General features: G+C 38.2%; 1 protein-coding gene across 6 annotated transcripts; it reads right to left on the bottom strand.

The window, feature by feature from the left end:
* Positions 1–1,062: 1,062 nt before the first annotated feature.
* Positions 1,063–20,625, bottom strand: METTL4 (methyltransferase 4, N6-adenosine). 6 transcript variants are annotated; one of them, XM_063167120.1, is made up of 10 exons: positions 20,208–20,299; positions 18,323–18,837; positions 17,551–17,613; positions 14,115–14,481; positions 11,919–11,988; positions 9,915–10,089; positions 9,595–9,701; positions 8,913–9,001; positions 3,743–3,781; positions 2,686–2,820 (listed from the first exon to the last, which is right to left on the bottom strand). In XM_063167120.1, exons 2-9 carry the CDS (start codon positions 18,749–18,751, stop codon positions 3,762–3,764), a joined length of 1,320 nt encoding a protein of 439 aa, XP_063023190.1. In that variant the 5' UTR covers positions 18,752–18,837; positions 20,208–20,299; the 3' UTR covers positions 2,686–2,820; positions 3,743–3,761. The 6 variants fall into 6 exon arrangements, with proteins under 6 accessions (XP_063023155.1, XP_063023145.1, XP_063023165.1 ...); XM_063167112.1 differs by having other exon boundaries at positions 2,689–2,823; XM_063167085.1 differs by lacking the exons at positions 3,743–3,781; positions 20,208–20,299 and adding an exon at positions 20,590–20,625 and having other exon boundaries at positions 1,063–2,823.
* Between the last annotated feature and the right edge of the window lie 103 nt (positions 20,626–20,728).

Here is a 20,728-nt window from a genome sequence, read left to right as displayed (position 1 = left end):
CGTAGGAGGCTGGATTCCCAGATGCTGGAAGTTCACCTGTTTAGTGGTGAACACAGTGATGGCAGGTTAACAGCTGGGCTTGATCTTAGAGATCTTTTCCAATCCTAATTATTCTAGGATTCTAGAAAGCCACTGTTTGCAAAGGACTCCACAGAAAAGACAAATCAATTCTTAAACAGCCTAAAGAAGGTTATTCCCTTAGAAGGGTTCTGCTGCTTAGCTCGAAGGAGAAAGGTGGTTTCTTGATCCCTAAGATTGTTCATCTATCTTTTAGTTGGAATTAAAAAGATAATGGAATTGTTCATAGCAGCGGATGTGGAACAGACAACATTGTCATTTCTTGTGCTGTTTTGTAGAGTACAAGGGGTAAACAAGATAAGTGCAACAGTTATTTATTACATGCTTAAGTCCCATACAACATTTACTACTGGATGAGAGCATCTTGGGAGGGCAGGGGAATTCTGACTGGGAAAGCAGAAGTTCCAGGTAGGGAATGTCTTCTAAAACTAAAGGCAAATAAAGAATCATCTATCCCTTGTAGCTGTAGGTAAGATTGCTTACATACTTGTAGGGGGATAGAACAAAAGTAAATAAAGGTAGTGTAGAAAGTAATCTTACACCCTAAAGAGTTGCAGCTGAGCCAATTATTAGAGATTGGGAACAGGCCTGATGTTAACAGGCCACACCTGTAGCCAATAAGAAGAGTGATATAAAAGAGTGCATTGGTGGGAACTGGAGTCAGTTGGCCACTGTGAGGGCAAGGAGGAGTCAGTGCCTAGAGGAGCTGCCTACAAGAAACATCAAGGAGCTATGAAACTGTAGCAAGATGGAACCCTTGCAGTGTAATGACAACACATACTGACAGTTTAAAAGACAGACTAAATAAAAACACGCAGCAAGAAACGTTTCCCTGAGAAACTACTTCCACTGTTACTTATCTTGAGTATATGTTTAACTGTGGGGGGAGGGAGAAAAAAAGCATTTTCCTAGTTTTATTAACTCCACTGCTCCAATAGGAAAAACATGGAATTGATCAGTAACATAGAAACTGGAAATAAGACACAAGTTTTCATTGTCATCTTTATTACAAAATTATCAAAAAATACTCTACTAACATTTTGAAGTTAAATTTAAATAAATCTTCACAGCTCACCAGGCTACCAAAAGGGAAATGAAGGTTAAAGAAGTTAGGCAATGTATTTTGTTCTCCATTACAAACAGTCAGAACTCAGGAACCTGCCATCAGGAAAATCAATTTGTCCAGCACCTCTGCCTCAACTGCTATAAATGAGTAAGTGGCAGAGGCCTCATTACATTTTCTTTATATTTTTCAAAGTAAATTTAAGAACAACAAATGATACACAAAGTGTACAATTCTTTAATATTTTTTAAAGGGATCATTTTTTTGTTAGCTGAAAAATACAGCTCACAAGCATGGCTTTATAATGTTCCAGAACATAAAAAAAGAGTCTTTTAAAAAATATATACAATCTGTTAAAACTTCAGAATTTTAAAGATGTTGAGGCTGATCATTTAAAATGTAGTCAGAAAATTAACACCATATACACAAAGACAGAATTATCAATTGTTTTAGAAGTAACATTTTATATAGAATATGGTCAGTCAAGAATTCATATGCCAGTAAATATAAGCACTGTTCCTTTTATTTTCTCTAAGGCAGACAGAGTAGGAAGATACACTGCCTTCATAACTACATTAGTTCAAAATCTATTGTTTTGCAAAAAAAACTTTAAGAAAACATGCATCATTCAGAATTGTTTACTTCCATTGACTCTTGAAAAACAATACAATTCTTTATTATAATTCTTTAAAAATAGCACAAGCTACAGTACAGCAGCAGCAGTGTGCTATCAGCTCAGATTTGATAGCTGCAGTGAAAATACTTTAAAATATCTTTCTTTGCTTGAGGTTTGAAAAAGAACAGGGATGAACTTACACTCTAACATTGTTGGCAGATGAAAAATTATTGTTTTAACCCATCATATTAACCTGATGGGTTAATATGATTATTCTTCAAAAACCACAAGCCTATAGAACCACAAAATGCTTATTCTCTAGGGTCATGTTAAACATTGACCAAGAAGGAAAACTGCAGAGTAACTAGCCCCAGTTATGTCAACTTTTTACCAGTTCACTGGATGGTCAAATATGATTTTGGGGTGGCTGACCACCAGGAACCACCAAAGAAACCCCTGGTACAGAAGAACGTGTATGCAAACGGAAGGGAGCCTGTGTTAATGATTTTGGGGACATAAATGTCATCAATGTCAATGAATATGTATGTAAAATACAGAATATAAACAGGAGCTTTCTCTGTAATCAGCATACAAATATTTCAGAGAAGATACTCCCTCATGCACCTGACCAAATAAAGAATGCCTGCTTCTTAAAGCTACACTGCTGTTAAGGGGTTTTATCTTCACTGGTTTTTGGTAACAAAAGTATCTAAATATGTGCAGATCATCAAAATAAGAGACCACCTTGCACAGAGGGGAGATAGCATTAAACAGATATATTGTCACTTAAAGAATTCTAACTAAAATGCAATTGGTTTTATTTCTGTTACCTTTAGGTGCACCATCAGTAATAAGACTAAGTTCAAGAGGCCCCTGGGATGATGTGGAATTTCAGAAGGTATAGATGTTTAAGACCCAGTTCAGTTTTCATTCTCCAGAAGAGTGAAATAATCAATGTGCTGAAACTTCAAGACCTCATTTCCCCAGCTGGTCCAACCAGGCTGTAGATTGCGAGCAAACAACTCCAAGCATTCCACATCTGGCTTGATAAACTCTGCCAGAACTGCTGTGCAAGAGAAAAAAAAAAGACAACAATGACAATGGTACAAATAACAATAGTAAAAAAGTAAAACCTCCCCTGTGATGTTGGCAGATGAAAAAAATGAATGTTTCATTAAAAAAGGGAGAGACAGCAAATTAATTTCAGAGGTTTCATCAAACAGCTGGACTATTTATAGTGAGAAAGTAATCTTAAATAAATGCCCTTGAGATTCTGAAAAATACTGTCAAGGCCTTCAATAGCCTTGATTTATTGGTTTTCATTTAGATAAAGGGAAGGAGGATTTATTTCAGCCTCTACATAAATGAGTCCTGAATTTTTTTACTAATATCAACCAAACACCTCCTAAAGCCTCACTTAGCTCCAATAACATGGGGGCAATACTTTTATATATAAATAAATAAATACATAAACCCTTTCCTTAATTAGGAGTGCACTCTCTTTTCCTCTGTACCTTAAAGGGAATAAAAGTATTTTTGTAATGACAACTGTTAAAAGTAATACCAGTTAAATAAGTACAGCACTAAAAGAGCTATAAAAATGCAGGAACTATTTTTTTCCCCAATATCAACCTGGCACCTGAAGAGATATTTCTTTAACTGTTACTGCTATTCAGTAACATAAATCTCATATTTCTTTTATAGTTAGGGATTTTTGCTGCCTAAAAGACGTCTGTCATTAACATCAACTGTGTCACTGATCACTGGTATTCTGGAGATAAAAAAAGATCTTGCATTTTGCTTGAGAAGTATTATTGTAAAGAGTTTATTGTTAAATGTGTTACTTGTCATATAGAACCATTTAGTCTGTGGCTGGTTCGAGGAACTCCTTAACTACGTTTCATGAAATGGCTACAAAAACATGAGAAAAGCAAAGGGTTAAGGAGCACCCAACACAGAGAAGGCAGAAAGACTGAAAAACTTACCTATACTAAAAACTGCATGTTAAGTTTTGTGTTTTGCTGCTGAAGATAAAACAAGAAAAATTATGGAAACATGACCCTTTCCAAAGAATACTTTGGTCATTTTTAGATCAGATCTGCTAGTGATTTCTGCATATCTGTCACTTAAAAATACAGCTCATAAGGCCAACATTTTGCTGCTTCACTCAGTCTCTTCAGATATGATCACTGCATAAAGCAAAAACACATCCAGTCAACATACACCAAAGTATGAGAGGAAATGTTTTTTCTTCTTTTTTTTGGTGCAATCCAACTACTGACTTTTTGCATCAAGTTTGCCAGTGACAGATGCCCTATGTGAGACTCCAGCTGGTAAGGCCATGGATTGCTCCTGTTGCAGAAAGATGAGCACCCGCTTCACTTTCTAGTGTTAGCCAACCCAAGATGCATTTCCTGTCTACATGATCACCTCTTCCAAAGCTCCACTGTATTAAAAACTTTTCTGTAAATATTTTAAATGGGTGTTTCCAGGCTTTTTTGTATTTTGGCATGGTGTAAAAATCTATTAGCCTTCTCCCAATCTTTAACAAATGTCACAAGAATGTCTCAGATGGGCTATCATCAAGGCAGCTTTTAATCTAAAAAATACTGCTACCAGAAGGAATCTTATTCCAAAAACCTGCTTCTTTTAGAGGCAAGATTAAATGTTTAAACAAATCTAGCATTTACAGAGAAGAGTCTGGGAAGTTTAGAGGAAAATGTACATTCTGACAGAAAACTCACACACAGTTTGGTGTCGTGGGTGTTCATCTAATTAGACACCACTTATGAGTAGTTGCTTAATATCATTTTGCAAACACATCATAATAAAAAAAGTGGTAAAATTTATTGTTCTTTTCACAGCTCCATTAAGATAAGAATTTCTTGGGCATAATTTGCTGACAATTTGATCAGAGGGCCAAAGCACCTCCCCTAGGAGGACAAGCTGAGAGTTGGGGGTGTTCATCTTGAAGATGAGAAGGCTCCAGGGAGACCTTATTGTGGATTTTCAATGCTTAAATAGGGTCTATGAGAAAGAAGGCAACAAGCTTATTTTAGCAAGGCCTGCAGCAATAGGACAGGGGATAAAGGTTTTAAACTAAAATAGGATCAATTGAGACTAGATATAAGAAACAATTGTTTACCATGAGGGTGCTGAAACACTGAACAGATTGCCCAGAGAGGTGGTAGATCTTAAAATTCATAAGTTAAAAATAATCATCATAGCATTAGGTTCTGTAATCCAAAGCAGCTTCAATAGTCACCAAAAACTTTCATGCCTAAAAGAACAAATTTGAAAAGCACACATCAACCAATCTCAAAGACTGGTTCACCAGAAAGCAAAAAAGGGGTAGCCAAGAAACCACTCAGTTCAACAGAAGCAGGAAAAGTGTGCCAGTCTTTCTATCAATTTGGTTCTAGAATTTAAAAAGGAAGTCGCAGGAATCTCCCTCTCTCCTTCTGGCAGAGACAGCATCTTTTTAAACTTGGAGGGCTTTTTAAAAAAACCAGACATATTACATATAATTTGAGATCACATTATAGTATGATTCTTCATTGCTAGGTTGGAGGCATTTACATAATCACATCAGGCAGTAACTTGCACTGCAACGAAATTACCATATCAAAAGAGCTGAATTTTGTTGGCTTAAAATCTCATTACACTGGTTTCCCTCAAATAGGAAAAATCAGTGCTCAAGTCCCAAATTGTCTTCTTTGTTAGACCTTTGTATCACTAGTAGGCTATCTTAACACACATGGATCTGATCTGCAGCCCTCAAGCAAACCCTTGGGGTTTTTCCTCTGAAAACAGCTTAGAGGAGTTCCATCAGTAGAAAAATTAAGTATTGAGTTTTTCTACCACAGGAATAGAATGAAAAACAAAACCCAGAACACAATTACTTCTATCCACTTACAGATACCACTGACAGGAAACAGGTTAAATAGATTATAAACAGCCTGTTCTTTATCATTTGCAGGTGTCACAAACACCAAGACAGCAACTCAGCTACTTGAGCACCTAATGCCCTAGGACACATGAAGTGAGCACAAAGGCAGCTGGCAGACACAACAGCTCCAGAAAACCCATTTCATTCCAAAGCACAATCCAGTGGCCAGGCAGGAGGCTTGACACACCTGCACACTCCTAATCCCCGACACATATTGAAGATGCATGCTCAGAAAAATGTTTAAATAAGCTAAAGAATTATCTTTGAAACAAGCAACATTTTTTGAACTTCCACTGCCTAAAAAGCAAGTTCTGCATTGATAAATTGGATATATAAAGTGAAAATAAGCGTCTGCTTTTTCACTGCCTGATCAGTGAGCCATGCAAAGCACAAAGCACAAGTTATTTCAGTTTAAAATAACCCTTCAAAAGAGTTTGCAACATAGAGGTCCTTATTGCCCAATTTGTCTAAACCCTGGACCAGAAAATGATCTGAAATCCAGCTCAAAGATGGCATTACAGCACTTTGTCTTTCCTGAACTTCAAGTTAAACCTAGATGCTGATGCAACAATCAATTAGTCTTACAGCAAGGGCTCACAAGGCCTATAATGAAACAAAAGGCATTTACTTTTTTTAGTTCCAAGCAAACCTTTATAACATGGCCTAATAAACCATCATTGCTACAGGAGGAGGGACCTCCCATGACTCCTCATTGCACAGTTCTGCTGAATATATGCAAATTGGTTAGAACATAGCCAAGAATTAATTCCACTGCTTTTAGGCAAACCCCTACACAACAGCATTATTTTCTGACAATAAATGCATATATTTAAAAACTGGAAGAGCAATGGCTATAACAAGAAAAATCTATAATACAGGAAAAGGAAAAAAGGTGATGTGAAGTTATGTAGAACTTCATACATATCTGTAACAGAGTATCTTTTGTGCTCTCTAAGAGCACCATTGAATTGAATTAGGAAGAAAACCTGCTGTTATTTGAATCAAAACCTGGAGTAATAAAATTTGATTTTAACACATTTGCATAAGGCAACTTAAGTACATTTACAATGACATATTAGAGCTCTAAGCATTGAACACAGCACATGCATCACCAAAAACCCCTACAGTTGCAATTTCATGGTTAAATGCACTGTAGGAACACAAACATCTCTTTTTGATGGCTTACTTTAATTTACATCTTTCTTTTCCCCCAGAGAGATAAACTCTTATAATCAGTCATTAAGTGGCTACATATGTACCAACATACAACCTTTATTGTTGTAATAAGAAACAAAGTGCCAGACAGCATCAGTAAATACTAATATTTTTGGCTTTGTTACTACTAAAACAAAGCATAAAGAATGTGTGTGACTCATGAAGTGTCCTTCTCCCCCCTTGCCAAATCTCTGCTTCTGTTCAAATTTCTTCTGAACCCCTCTAGGATGTAGCTCAGCTGCTCTCTACTGGCTGCTTGAGATTATTGCCTGGTCATGAAAGAACACCTTGTACAGCACAGAAGTTAAAGCATCAGCAATCGGCTTTTGCTTTACTGTCTACCTTTTCATTACATAACCATATGGTGCATAGACCTGACAAAAAACCTGTAGGATACATGTGGATTTTCACAAAAACTTTTTAAACCATTCATATTGCTCCAAGCAAGTTCATTTTTTCAAAGAGAAATACAAATGCTGCACAATGTTACCAAATCCCATTACTCAACTAAGACTCAAGGAATACACACAAGAAATGAGGAAGGACAGTTTCCTTCAAATTCCACTCAGGGTTATAATTTGTAACGTATTCTCCAATATGGTTTCTAGATCTGCCCTATAAAATAATTGCTCCGAGGACCATTGTTGCACTAAAATTTTCCATAATACATCCAAACTGCTGGTTTGCACTCTTGGATGCCTCACAAGTCTCCTGTTTGTGTCCATGTTTGCTGGTAAATATTGGCTTGCTAAAGAGACCCTAGGTGACAGCCTCATAAATAACCACCCCACTGTTCATTAGCTTAAATCAACACATATACACCCTGCTGTAGCCCTAATTCTTGAAGATGTGGCTTCAGGATGACACTTTTTTCTTCTATTTTTAGCTAACCAAAGTATGTCCTTTCTACTAGCTTTTTAATAGGTGTGTATGTATATATATATATATATATATATATATATATACATGTGGTAATTTAATAAATGCAAGCCCCTAAACACAGATGTTAGAACATCCCTGGAGGTACAACAACTGCTCAGATCAAAAGCAGTTCTACCCCTTGGGAAGAGAAAAAGGAAAGCATACCAGTGAAGCAAAGTGTGACACCTCTCCTCTCCAAGAGCATTAAACATTTCTTCTACCTGCCTTTCTGATGTGAATACAAAACACCTGGAATATTTGCAGACTCATTGCAAGCTTCCCCTTTGGTGGAGGATTAAATTGATTTTGCGTGAGATTTTAAATACATTTCTTACCGCAGCCTCGTAAAGTTCTAAGGTGCTGTAATGATGAAAGAAGTACCACTTCCTATTGACTAAATTAGTCCAAGTGCTCCAGAACAATTCTTTGTACTAACTCTAAAAAGTTTAATTTATACCCACACTAACTGGCTGGCTGGAATTACTGCATCAATTTCAGTAAGTGAAATACAACTTCAGTGAGCGAAATATAACTCCTCAGAAACAAGCAAGGCATACCTTATTTTTTGCCTCTTCTTAGCAGTCTTAAAATAGTTAAGTCTTTGGATTTAAAGGCATAATTGCACTGTAGGCATATAATCAATCCATGCAGATATGTAACCATTTATTTCAGGATGACATAATAAAGAAAGGGATTTCTGCTTTCCTATTTCATGTATTCCCAAAGTTCTCTCCCACACAAGGTACTTTAGGTCATTTGTCACAACTTCATATATGAAGTACCTGTAAAACTGTTTTTGCAGCATTTAAAAGATAAATTTTGAAAAAGGCAACATTTTTTTCTATGTCTACCCAAAATGTTCACACAGCACTACCTGAAGTTCTGGTTTTCACATTAATTTTCTGGGACTAGGGCTGAGGTGCATCAGAATACTTTTAGAGGAACCACAAGTTCTGTTGAGTAAAATTGCTTGACAGATGGGAAATTAAGGCATTTCTAGGTACATCCCATAATGAGGCATCCAAGACCACTGTACTACAGAAACATTAGGCATGAAAACCAAAACATACCAGCAAGAGGAGGTTTATGTGAATGCAGACTGCAGGGTATACTGACAATTAACTGATGCTCTGGAATTGGAAGAACACCTTCAGATTTCCTGTCATACAAATCAGAAAAGAAAAGAAACATGAGAATGAATGTTACCCAATGTGATGCTACAGCTCTTGCAGAGTTATTTCAGATGGGAGATAACAGACAGAATGTTCATTCACAAACTTCAAAGTCCAAGGGAAATTAAATGTTGCTCAGACATAATACATAAAACAACAAATTATGAAATCATTGAGGCTTTGGACAAAACATGGTTTACAACAGCCATGCAAAGCCACTGAGAACAAACAATGCAGTCTTTTATGTCATAATGTATGGAACAACAGCAGCATCCCTAAAATGGCATCAGCCTGTGCCAAGGACTCATGGTCCAAGACAACCTGTCAGCAAAGGAAGCCCTGTCCACAAGGCTTTTGTCTAAGAGTTTCCCAAGACAGCAGATGCAGGAACAGAGGCGGGTTCCATTCTTTAGTCTCACTAAGGCAATCCCTTACTCCAAAGCTAATAAGGCTATCTTTAGGTTCACAATCAGCCAAGAGATTTTGGGACATTATATTGCATTATGAGTTAGTGATACATACAAAGGGAATCCTAGCAGCTGAAAAAAAAAAGACATTTACCATAAATATCCTGACATACCTTAAGGCTTCCTTTACATTTCCTTGAACTCTCCCCAGTATAAGAACTTCATAGGGTTTTTTGTGCAAAGAATCCAAAGGTAACACAAACTCTCCAGCTGTAGTAATCTGACACAAGAGAGTTAAAAATATACAGTAGAAAATTTTAATATCCCATATTTTCCCAGGACCTTTTCCTTTAAAAAAAGAAGGATATTGATGATATCACAGCTTTCAAATACCAAAGTAAATGGGAAGTAAGACAAATGAGAAGAACACAAAGTGTCATAGTGCAAGTCTTCTCAGTCTCCAAGAAAGCAACAAAATAAATTAAGAACTTACTTTTACCCAGTGCCACTCAGCAAGTGTTTTCACTGACCAGTGAGGATAAAGTTCATCCTTAACAAAACGTAAGTGCTTCTGTCTGTTAGTCACCCACGTGACTACAAGACAATTTGGAGCAGCTAGTGCTGGTACAGGAATCTGCTTGATTTGCCATGAAGACAAGTAGCTGTACCTATGTCAATAAAGTGAGAAAGCAAATTAGCATATATCAACCATAAAACTTTCAAAGCAAAACAAATGGATAAAAAAATTACACAGACCAGTCACTTCAAGAATTATCTCCTGACAATCTAAGTCATAAAAATAGTTCAAGACTGACACCTAGTGGACAATTCTGAGAGATTTGATATAAAATCATTAGTGTATGAACATAAGTTTTGCTGAGCAGAACCTTGAACTATGTACTTCCACTATGCCTTGAAATAAAGCACTATTAGTTGTGACTCTTAAGTTTAGGAGCCCATGTTTCTTTTCATTTAAGAACTATCAGATGTAACTCAATATTCTCATCTTTGTGCCAGAACAAAGCTATTTAGTGAACAGCTTCTTAGGCAATGTAATGCTATTCATTTCTCATAATAAACTCTCTTCTGAATGAAAATGACAAGTGAGTCACACTAATTTGAATGGCAAGAGAAGAGGTCATTAGAGATAACAACTTCTCCAATTATTTTCACAAGTTGTTCATTTTTTTTAATTATCAGCCATGGTAGAAGTTTTCTAGGTTATTCAAAACCATTCTGCACTTTTCTGAGCTAACTGAATGCTACATTGGTGAAGCCAGGGTGCTTTCCAGATCCTGTCCTGTTCTACCATTTTTTTTTCATGATGCACTTCTACGCTATCAATAAACTGCAGCTCGTGGAACCTACACATTGCAGCACCAAAAATATTGGCACACTGCCTAATGAAAACTGGCAGCCACCATGTGGGTAGCCACGACCCTACACAATGCTACAGTGAGAAACAGTGAACAAGGACAAAATCCAAATACCTCCTGGACTGTCTAGAGGAGAAAATATTCACCTAGATGAGAAATGCTTCACAATTATTAGCTGCCAACAAGATAATGATGAGCAGTGATAGCTCCTCCACTTTCTGCCTTTATTTCATAAGGGAGAAAGGATCTTGGTGACTAACTTATGCTCATAACTACAATTATTCTCTGAGTACCTTATATACTCAAGAAAGACACTTCTGAAGGAGAAAAGTCTCATTTGAACGAGAGTTTAGAGAGGTTTCTGAAGGGATTTCAAAGGACAGCCTACACATCAGTCTCTACATCTTCAAATTTTATGTCTTCATAACAAGATCAAAAGCCATGGCAAACTTTATTCTAGAAAAGCTGTAAGACCATATTTCCTGTCTACCCTTCTTTCAAAGAGATACAATTCTACGGTAATCAAGAGGACTCCACTACCATAAACATGATGTTACTCAGCAGTGGAGGAAGCCCATAAAAATTTAAGTTAGTAAGTTCATAAACTACAGTACTCAGAGCTCCTATTGCACTAGATGATTTCACTGCTGCATTATCGTGTTCTTCTAAACATCAGACTGAAGCTTAAGCTACACCTCAAATTAAATAAAAATGCACTCAAACTTGTGAGCAAGATTTCAGTCCTGGAAATACTTACATATTTATCTAGCTTTATGTCCACTGAAGTAACCTTAGTAATTACAAACTAATATGTGCATGATCTGGGCTGTACAGAACAGCTGAATCCATACTTTCTTTGTAAAGAGCTAACATTCTCTCACCAGCTACATAATTCAAGATCTACTCTTGCAAATATCTTGTATGCCAAGTATCCAACATATTTCAGTGAAATACCTAAGGCAGTCCATAGATTTGAAGGTAAGCATGTGTGAAAATATTTACAAGTTTGAGCTACAGTCTCACAGTTATACTGGTCCTGGATTGGGTCAATATATTAAAATATTAATTACCCTTTGTAAGCTACAATGACAAAGTTTGTTTGATTTTACTATAAAACATACCTGTTACTCCTTTTAACAGACTTGTTCTCCCATGGTGGATCAATCACAATTACATCATATTTTTTCTTGTCTGGCAAGTGAAATTAAAAAAAAAAAAAAGAAAAATCAGTAAAGTAGCTTTAAAAATATCTATGAGTTAAAACAGATATATAGCAAAACTGCAAATTTCTTCTGTTCTTTTCAAATAAGAAGTTAAAAGACTTTTGACATGCTTGTTTTAATTCAGATAACCACATCCAGAAAATTCAATATTTTTTGTCTGATTACCTAAGGAAAAGACTTTTATGTGGTCTGTGTCAGATCTCTCTAAGAAATTTCGAGTATCGTTAGGACTTTCAGGGAAAGAAAGGATAGCAGAGTGCAAGTCTCAAAAATAAAATTTTTTCAAAGTTTCCCAACAGAAGCTATGCAATAAGGCACCCAGCTGAGTGAAAAGCTACAGCCCTGAATGCAAGATTTCTGTCCTGTTTGATCTTTTATCAGGCCAACAGAGACATGCAGAGCTTCAAGCCAGCTCTAGAAAACTGTTTTGCACTACTGGAGGCAAAGAGAGACAGATAGCTAGACATAGTGTATGAAATGGGAATCAGTGAAGAGTAACAGAACCGATAGAGTTTTAATGGGAGAAGTTGAGTTTACTTTAGCTGGAGGATAAAAGATACAGAACACATCCATGAAAAAACAGAACTCCCCAATTTTAATACTCCAGAGAACATTTCTGTTCTTTCATTTAGTCTGACAGCAAGAACAACAGCTTAGTATCTGATGTTCATGAAATGTGATTGCTACACATTATTCATTTAACACTGGAGGTGTTATCCTCACAGTGGACTGACCAGCAAGAATTACTTCTCTTTTGGCAGGTGAAAGGAAAGATGAAAAATAATAATTAAAATGGACAGCAGATTTACTCAGGAAAAACGTCTACAGTCAGAGCATTATGTTAACATTCACTGTTGTTTATTTCAAAAGCATTTGCTCAGATTTCTTGGACTGCTCTGTAAGTCCTTGGTGAATCTTATATGCTCCACTGTGGAGAGTGGTAGCAGAATGATAATAATCTTCTTTCTTTCCTACAGATGAAAACAGCTTCCTAGCTAGATTTTGGACTTCAAATGCAAAATTATTATTTAGATAGTAAGATTCTACCTCCTGAATATCTTCTCAATAAAAAGCAAAATTAAAAAATCATAGCATCTAAGTTACATATGCTTCTTCTCTTCTCATGTGCAATTAAAAAAAATCTAAAATTACTGATTAGAGGGAAGAGCATTAATGCTCAGCTCTTGCTCACAGGCAACATCTTTCCTGTAAGACTCTGATAAATCCTAGCTATGATTGATAGTGATAAAAATAATAGTAATAATAATGAAGATCAATTAGAAAACTAATGGAATGGCACTGAAGACTGATGCATGCTGTCAGCTTAAGGCTGGGGATAGTGCCTTGGATAGCTTTTGATCTACTTTTACAGAGAACTTGATTATTCCAAAATCCCCTAATTTCCCTGTCACTGATTTTTACATAAGCCAATACCCTCAGCTGTGAAACACAGCAGCTGAAAAGTCAAGTCATACTTGCTACTGGTGGTCTTGCTAAAGTGGTGTTGCCCTCCAGCTGGGTGCAACAGCCTCTCAAACTGTTACCCTCCCTGGGGGATACTGGGTTTTGTTCCACAACCTGTTAATTCCAGTCTAAAAAGACCCTGCCACTGAACAGGATGAGTCTGTAAGTGAACATTAGCTTTATGGTGCACTATCTCATCCCTCCCCCGTGTACTAATCTAGCTAAAAATCAAGACAGCAGACCACCACTTCAGCAGCAGCATGGACCTACCTATGCTAAAGGCTTATCCTGTGGGACAGGGACACAGCAGCACAGCTAGTCTCAATTCAATGTGTTTCTGTGACTTCTACGCTGACAGAGGCCCAGAACACACTCACAAACTCCTGTATTTTGGCTGAGACTTTTAAAGGAGCCTCCTGGAGACAAATAATCCCCTCATAACATGATTTCCTAGCCACTCAACATTCCTTTGGAAGTCCTTATCTATTTGCACAAAGTTAGAAATATCACCTTGAAAGCCTGCAGCAGCATTTGCTATGAGTGAAATGCTGTAGCTAAAATCTGTTCATTGAGTCATCTTGACATTAACTGCCCTTCTTGGGCAGGAGAAAAACACCTAAAGATACTTACAGTTCAGCAGGGGCTGTAAACATGAAATATCAGATAAGAGGAAACTGCTTCTTGGTGGCACCAAGTATTTCTGCCCCATTAACACAATTCTCTTTGCACAGTTTGAGCTGTTTTCCACAATAGACGAAAGCAGGTCCTGCTCTGCACTGGAGGTTTCCTCCTCTAGCACACATACAGCTTGATGGTCACTTTCATTCACAGCTGGAAACTGCTTTGCCATTTCACATAGTTCAGCCAACCCACAGACAATGTGCTGAGGAACATTACTCTTCCTGCAACTGAGTTTTGCAGTCATACGGTGAAGAAAACCACTTTTGAGTCCCTCTTGGACTAAATCCAAAGTCCCTTCCCAAATGAGCTTCCTGACCTGTATGGTGACAAAAAAAAAAACAAAACAAACAAAACAAAACAAAAACAAACAAACAAACAAACAAACAAAAAAAAGATCTTTCAAGTGTCTGTTTGACCAGGGAATGCAACTGAAATCAAAACATTTTCAATCTGCAGGTATTATAATAAGGCATCTTGGTCTAACCCCAGCTGGCAGCCAAGTACCACACAGCCATTCGCTCATACCACATGCCTCCCAGTCCCTGGTGGGGAGAAGAATCCAAGGAAAAAAAGCAAACCTCATGGGCTACTGTAAGATCAGTTTAAAAACTGAAACTAAAAAATTATTATCATTATTTTTATTATTGAAAAGTGGGAGTGAGACAGAAGTAAGGCCCAAAAGACACAACTGATGCACAGTAAGAACATCTACTGACTGATGTCCAGCCCATCCCTTAGTAGCAAATCCATGGCTCCTGGCCAACTCCTATTGTTTATATAGTGATCATGATATCCTATATCCTATGGAATATCCCTCTGGCCAGTTCGGGGCATCTGTCCTGGCTGTGTTCCCTCCCAGCTTCCTTTGTGCACCTGCTTATTGGCAGAGCACAGGAAACTGAAAACTCCTTGACTCAGGGTAAGCACAGCTTAACACGCTAATGTTTCAATTGTTGCTGTCAACATTACCCTCATGCTAAACCCAAAATGAGAATATTTGATGTTTTCCCATGTATCCTGACCAGGCTGGAAAGGACAAAGCAGCTGCACCTGGGTGCAGACATTTGGGCAACAGATCTAGCTTTAGCATTCAATATGTTGACTCTGGGGCTTTTTAGAAATCTTAGGTTTATTTTTCATTTGCAGCACTCCCAACTCCATCAACTCTGCATTAGCTGTCCAGCTACCAAACAGAAAACTAACTCTATCCCAACCAAAACCAGGACACCACGCTGTTGTTGGTTTTCATGTTTTGGTAAAGTTACAATAATTAGAATGCTGGAGAAAGAAAGAGCAAGAAACTACTGAATAAAACATTTCAGACAACAGATGTGGAATATCATTGTTTCAACCAAACACAAATTTCAAAGCAATTATCTGAAGTTTAATTTAAAATTCTAATTTAATTTCAAGTTACTGTGCCCATGAACATCTTTTTAATTAAAATGTATACTGGGATCTAAAAATCAGTCATTTTCCACATTTCAATTCACTTCATAAAACAACAGTTTATGCATTTTACAGTCATACAGAAGTACCACCAGTAAATCAAATTAAAGTATCAGAACTCAATTTTTGCAACTTTTCTAAGTGGCAAACATCTCAAATAGCCTGTTAGTCAGTCCAGGATGACACAAGTCTTGGATGTATTTACACTGTCATTTACCTACTGGGGAGTCAGCACCTCTGCTTCACAAAATTTAGAGACCCATTTTATTCCAAATCATGGAGCCTTTATGAGTTTTGATTGTCAGTGAGGTGGGTTTATCCATTTGTCCATTGTCAGTTACAGGGGCTTTATTAAAGCCCCTCTAAAAAGCCATTATACTGTGGTTTCAAAAGCTTCTGATTACAGAATCTTCAAGATTACAAGAGGGCTTTACAAAATGCACTTTATTACAATTCCCAGATTAGTGGAAGGGGAAGAAAGATTTTTTTTTTATAATTTAATAGCGCCACCTCTAGATATCAGACAGTACAGAGTTATAAATTTTTAGTACCTAGGTTTGTGATAAGAAAAGCTCATATTGCTTCAACAGAATTAATAAACACATCTTCAGAAATTATACCTTCTTACATGCATGTGTTAATTTACAGATGGACAAAGTCTTGAATATTAAGCAATCAAAGCAGGAGATTTAACAAATGGCTGCTGAAGGAGTTTAGCATATTTTGTACTGTTCCCTATGTTGACACTGGCTGAAATGATTCAACAGCTGAAATTCATAGATTCACTTGCAAAAACAAAAAATTGTGGTTGTTTGGGTTTATTTTTGATGAGTCTACAGATATAAATAAGTGTCAAAATAATCTGGCTTAACTTGCAGAGGTATAACCTTTAATAACACAAATTTAGTAAAAACCCAATACTTTCTAATCTGTGAATGATAGAAGAGGCTAACTGGAGTCACTGATTTTTCTAAACTCTGTATTTTCCACATATTCACCAAATATCACCAAAGTTACACAAACCTCCAAGGCATCAAACTTCTTTTTTTAATTTCTTTCCTTATTCCTATTGTTGAATGATTTTACAGCTTATTCACAAAAATAATCACAGGACCTCTACACTGTATCAGCAAGTTTACACACGGACATATTTACTACAAGATTGTTGCCATATAAAAGAAAAAAGCGTAGTCATCTAAATGTAGTTCAAGCGGAAAAGATTTAAGCAAAAAGCCCAATATGATTAAACCTTTGTCAAAGGAAAGAAAGCAAGTGTAGCTCCTAGTTCAGGTTCACATTACTATTTGGGAAAGCAGTAAGAATACATCAAACATTACCTACAGACTGCATTTCTACAATTCACTACTATGTTTCAGTGTAATTCAGTTGTATCTTCGCCAGTACATAACTGACATAAGCATACAGACTTGAATTCAAATTCATTCATAATGTTTTAGTAGGACAATATAAAATGTTAGAGAAAGATGATTTTTTTTTTTCAATCGCAGAATAAGATATTTTGAAGCACATTTGGTCACAAAGTGTTGAGTAACTCCAGCACAGTGTCCTGAAACACTGAAAACTTATCTTCAGAACAGGTTACACTGCCAATTTCAAATCAGCCAATTCCTAATAGTCAACTCATCACAAAGCAATGTTCAGTTGTCTGTAACAGCCCAAGTTACTTTGTGAATGCAGCTTCCAGGTCTTTCTAATGTCTCAGATGCAACTTCACATGTATCCACATAGAAGATCCATGCTGTAAACACAAATTCAAATGAGGACTGGAGAGATTGACCAGTCCTTTCCCTTTCCTTCTTTTCACCAGTGGAACAAGCTACCAAACCAGAATTTGTTGGCAACCATGCCCTTCACTCGGCACACACCCAAAGTCAAGTAGCAGGTACTTGCAAAATATACATTTTTTCCAACTTACCTTTGAATGGTATTCCAAAGCATCCAGTTCACCTTGGTTGAACACACATTTCCTTTTACGTTTCTGCAGAATTAGCAAAAACCAACAACAAAATCCATATCATTCCACAATGAAATCAAAGGGAAAAAGACACCAAACATACCTGAATTACAAATGAACTCTAAAAGCAAAAGAAAGTTTCCTGTTTTTCTATCACAAGTACAAGTCAAATAAGCAAAAAGATCTGAAAATACCTAACCTGCTGCAGGCTTTCACAAGGTACATAGGCTTAAAGCTGTTTTAAATTATTCATGGCACTAGGATCTGAAGGCACCTAGTGCACAGTTTGTGCTTATGCCTCTGTTGGGCCCATACTAATTTCAGCTGCCAAGGGCAGTTTACCAATTAGAGAAAAAAATTAACTATGTCTTCATGATTACATTTATTGGCTTAGACAAGTGACTCTTATTTTCTTTTGTCCATATGGAACAGTACTAAACAACACTGACAGTAAATTCATACTGTCCTTCCCAGCTTGCTAATCTGCACAATCTCAACAGCTACCACAGCTTCAGACTGTGTACCTGACCACAACCAGTGTCAGGAGATTTCTGGAGCAATCCACTGCTTATGAGACACAGAATGCACATTACTGACATGAGGGACACAGGAATATTCTCTAAAGTTCCCACTCTTCTACACTACCTAAAAAGACTTGGGTATGCAAAACCATATTAGCAGCATATTATTTATCAAGGGATTACTGTAATTTACTGTGTTACAGATAACATACCTTCCTAGCAGTGGCAAGAGAATCTCCAGTGTCACTCTTTGCTCCTTCTTGGTATTCCTCTCTGCTGCTGTTGGCCTTTATTTCTGTCAGACTCACCTCAGGGCATCCCTGACACAGCTGCTCCTCAGGACCTGCAGCTATATGGGGCTTAGAAACATCAAAGAACTCCTCCCGAAACACATATCTCATTTTTGCTCTTTTACCTTCTGTTTCTATGGCATTTCCAGGACAGTAAGAAGGTCCATTGCTTGATGAAGGGGTGGTAGCAAAAGCAGAAATACTGTGACAGTCTTCAGTAGATGTGGCAGAAGCATTGGGAGTGCCACCACCAGGCTGTGCAAAGGAGTCACAGATCTCATAGCCACACTGGTTGATGAAAGAGAGATGATCCACAAGCCATCCCACTGCCAGACGATGTACGATGGACATCGCAAGTCCCCTTTTCAGGACGAAAAATCAGCTCCCTGAAACCATGGCCTTCATCAACCATTTGCCCTTCCTGGAGCAACCTCCTCCTGTGGGAATTTTTATAAGAATTCACTTTACAGAATTATCACTGTTTAATAAATTAGCACCTGCCTTCTCACAGACATTTCCATGCCCACACAGGGCACACTGCTGAAACTCCTGACTTCAGCAGCTTTCCCCATTATGTTCATCCCTATACCACTACATTTTTATACCAGCTAAATTTTACACAACTTTTTTATACTTTTATACGGCATGCACTTACTCTTTTTAACAAGTCAGAAAACAGCCCTATGACCCACCAATTAAGTCTAACACTATGTGGTATGTCTATATATCTACACACTGCATATACACCACCTATACATGCATTTACACTACATGACTTTACTATATATGTTACCCACACGCTATGTAGATTACATATATACTATTTATATGCACATGCTATATATACACACATATGCTATATATATTCACACATGTGAAAAATGCCAATCACTTGCTTTTAAAATGTTTCAAGTTTAATAGTAATAAAAATAGTTATAAAAATAGCAATATAATTAGAGTAATAATTATTTGGACAATTTGGATTAGGACAATATGAGACAATAGAAACAAAGAGTTACAGATGTCCGGGTACCTTTTTCTGGGCAGCATAAGCCCAAAAAAAGGACAGCCATTAATGAAGGATTAACCCCTAAAAACAATAACCTGTTGCATATTCATACACCTCATACATGACAAATAAATTCCATTCAAACACAGGATTCTGTCTGGTCAGTGTCAGCTTCTTCCTCTCAACCCTAACTGGCATCTTTATGGCTGAGTGAGGAGGGAAGAAGTTAGAGAATTTATTGCTCTCTTATCAGGAGAAACTTTCTCTGAAAGATTTAGGTGTCCTGTGGCTTGCTATCTCACTGCGAGTCCTTTCTTTAAAAAAATATCTTACATAGCATAGTTTCTAGTTTAACATTTTGTTATAACCTAAAACTGCATTTAACACACTACTCAAGAAAATTAATACAGCATCACTTTCTAACATAACACATATTCATTTTAACATTTGCGAAAAGCCAATCATAAAATATGCATTTTTCACACACATAAACACACAATTATATGCACATATACACACTATAGTTATATATACGTGCATACACTGTATCTACACACACACAAATATACATATATATACATATAGAGACATATATCACTATGACAGCACCCGGGAGCAGTAACACAGGCACAAGGGCAGGGGCAGCCGCGGCCCCAGCGCTGCTGAGGCCGGGCGCCGACTCCCATCCCCGCGGGCTCACAGGGACCGAGAGCTCGGGCTCTTCCCTAGGAAAACTCTCGGCGGCCGGAGAAAAACCCGGGGCTCGCCGTGGCCCGGCAGCGCCTGTCAGACACTAACCATGGGCACATCCACGTCGCCGTACGGCCATGGCCCTTCCCCGAGCCTTTCCGGCGGTGGAGCCTCCGCCTCTCTCTTTCCCCCGCTCCTCCGCCTCTCTCTTTCCCCCGCTCCTCCGCCTCTCTCTTTCCCCCGCTCCTCCTCCTCTCTGTGTCCCCCGCCCCTGGTCCCCGCCCGCGGCGCTGCCCGGCCCGCGGCCCCGCCGTGACGCAGTTCCGTGTGACGCCTGGGCCACATCCGGGCGGGCGGATTTGAAATTGCGAGGCGGCGGCGGCGGCGGCAGTGGTGGTAACGGCAGGGCGGGGAGCAGCGGCAGCAGCACCCACACCCACACCCACACCCACACCCACACCCACACCCACACCCTCACGGCTTCATCCACTGGGACAAGTGTCCGTGCGGCGGCGGTGAGTCCCGGGCTCCCCCGCTCCTCCTCCGCTCCGTTTCCCCCGCCCCTGGTCCCCGCCCGCGGCCCTGCCCGGCCCGCGGCCCCGCCGTGACGCAGTTCCGTGTGACGCCTG

This window comes from Melospiza melodia, chromosome 1 (assembly GCF_035770615.1).
Source record: "Melospiza melodia melodia isolate bMelMel2 chromosome 1, bMelMel2.pri, whole genome shotgun sequence".
NCBI classification, from domain to species: domain Eukaryota; kingdom Metazoa; phylum Chordata; class Aves; order Passeriformes; family Passerellidae; genus Melospiza; species Melospiza melodia.
The sequence above is the reverse complement of the archived record's forward strand: the minus strand, read 5'-3'. Positions and strand labels throughout refer to the sequence as shown.

Excerpts from the sequence above, each read along its gene's own strand:
- METTL4 (XM_063167085.1), bottom strand. The coding sequence starts at position 18,751 with ATGTCCATCGTACATCGTCTGGCAGTGGGATGGCTTGTGGATCATCTC. Across the intron at positions 17,614-18,322 it reads CTCTTGCCACTGCTAGGAAG|AAACGTAAAAGGAAATGTGT; the intron begins GTATGTTATCTG and ends CTAATTCTGCAG. Across the intron at positions 9,002-9,594 it reads AATGTAAAGGAAGCCTTAAG|GAAATCTGAAGGTGTTCTTC; the intron begins GTATGTCAGGAT and ends TTTGTATGACAG.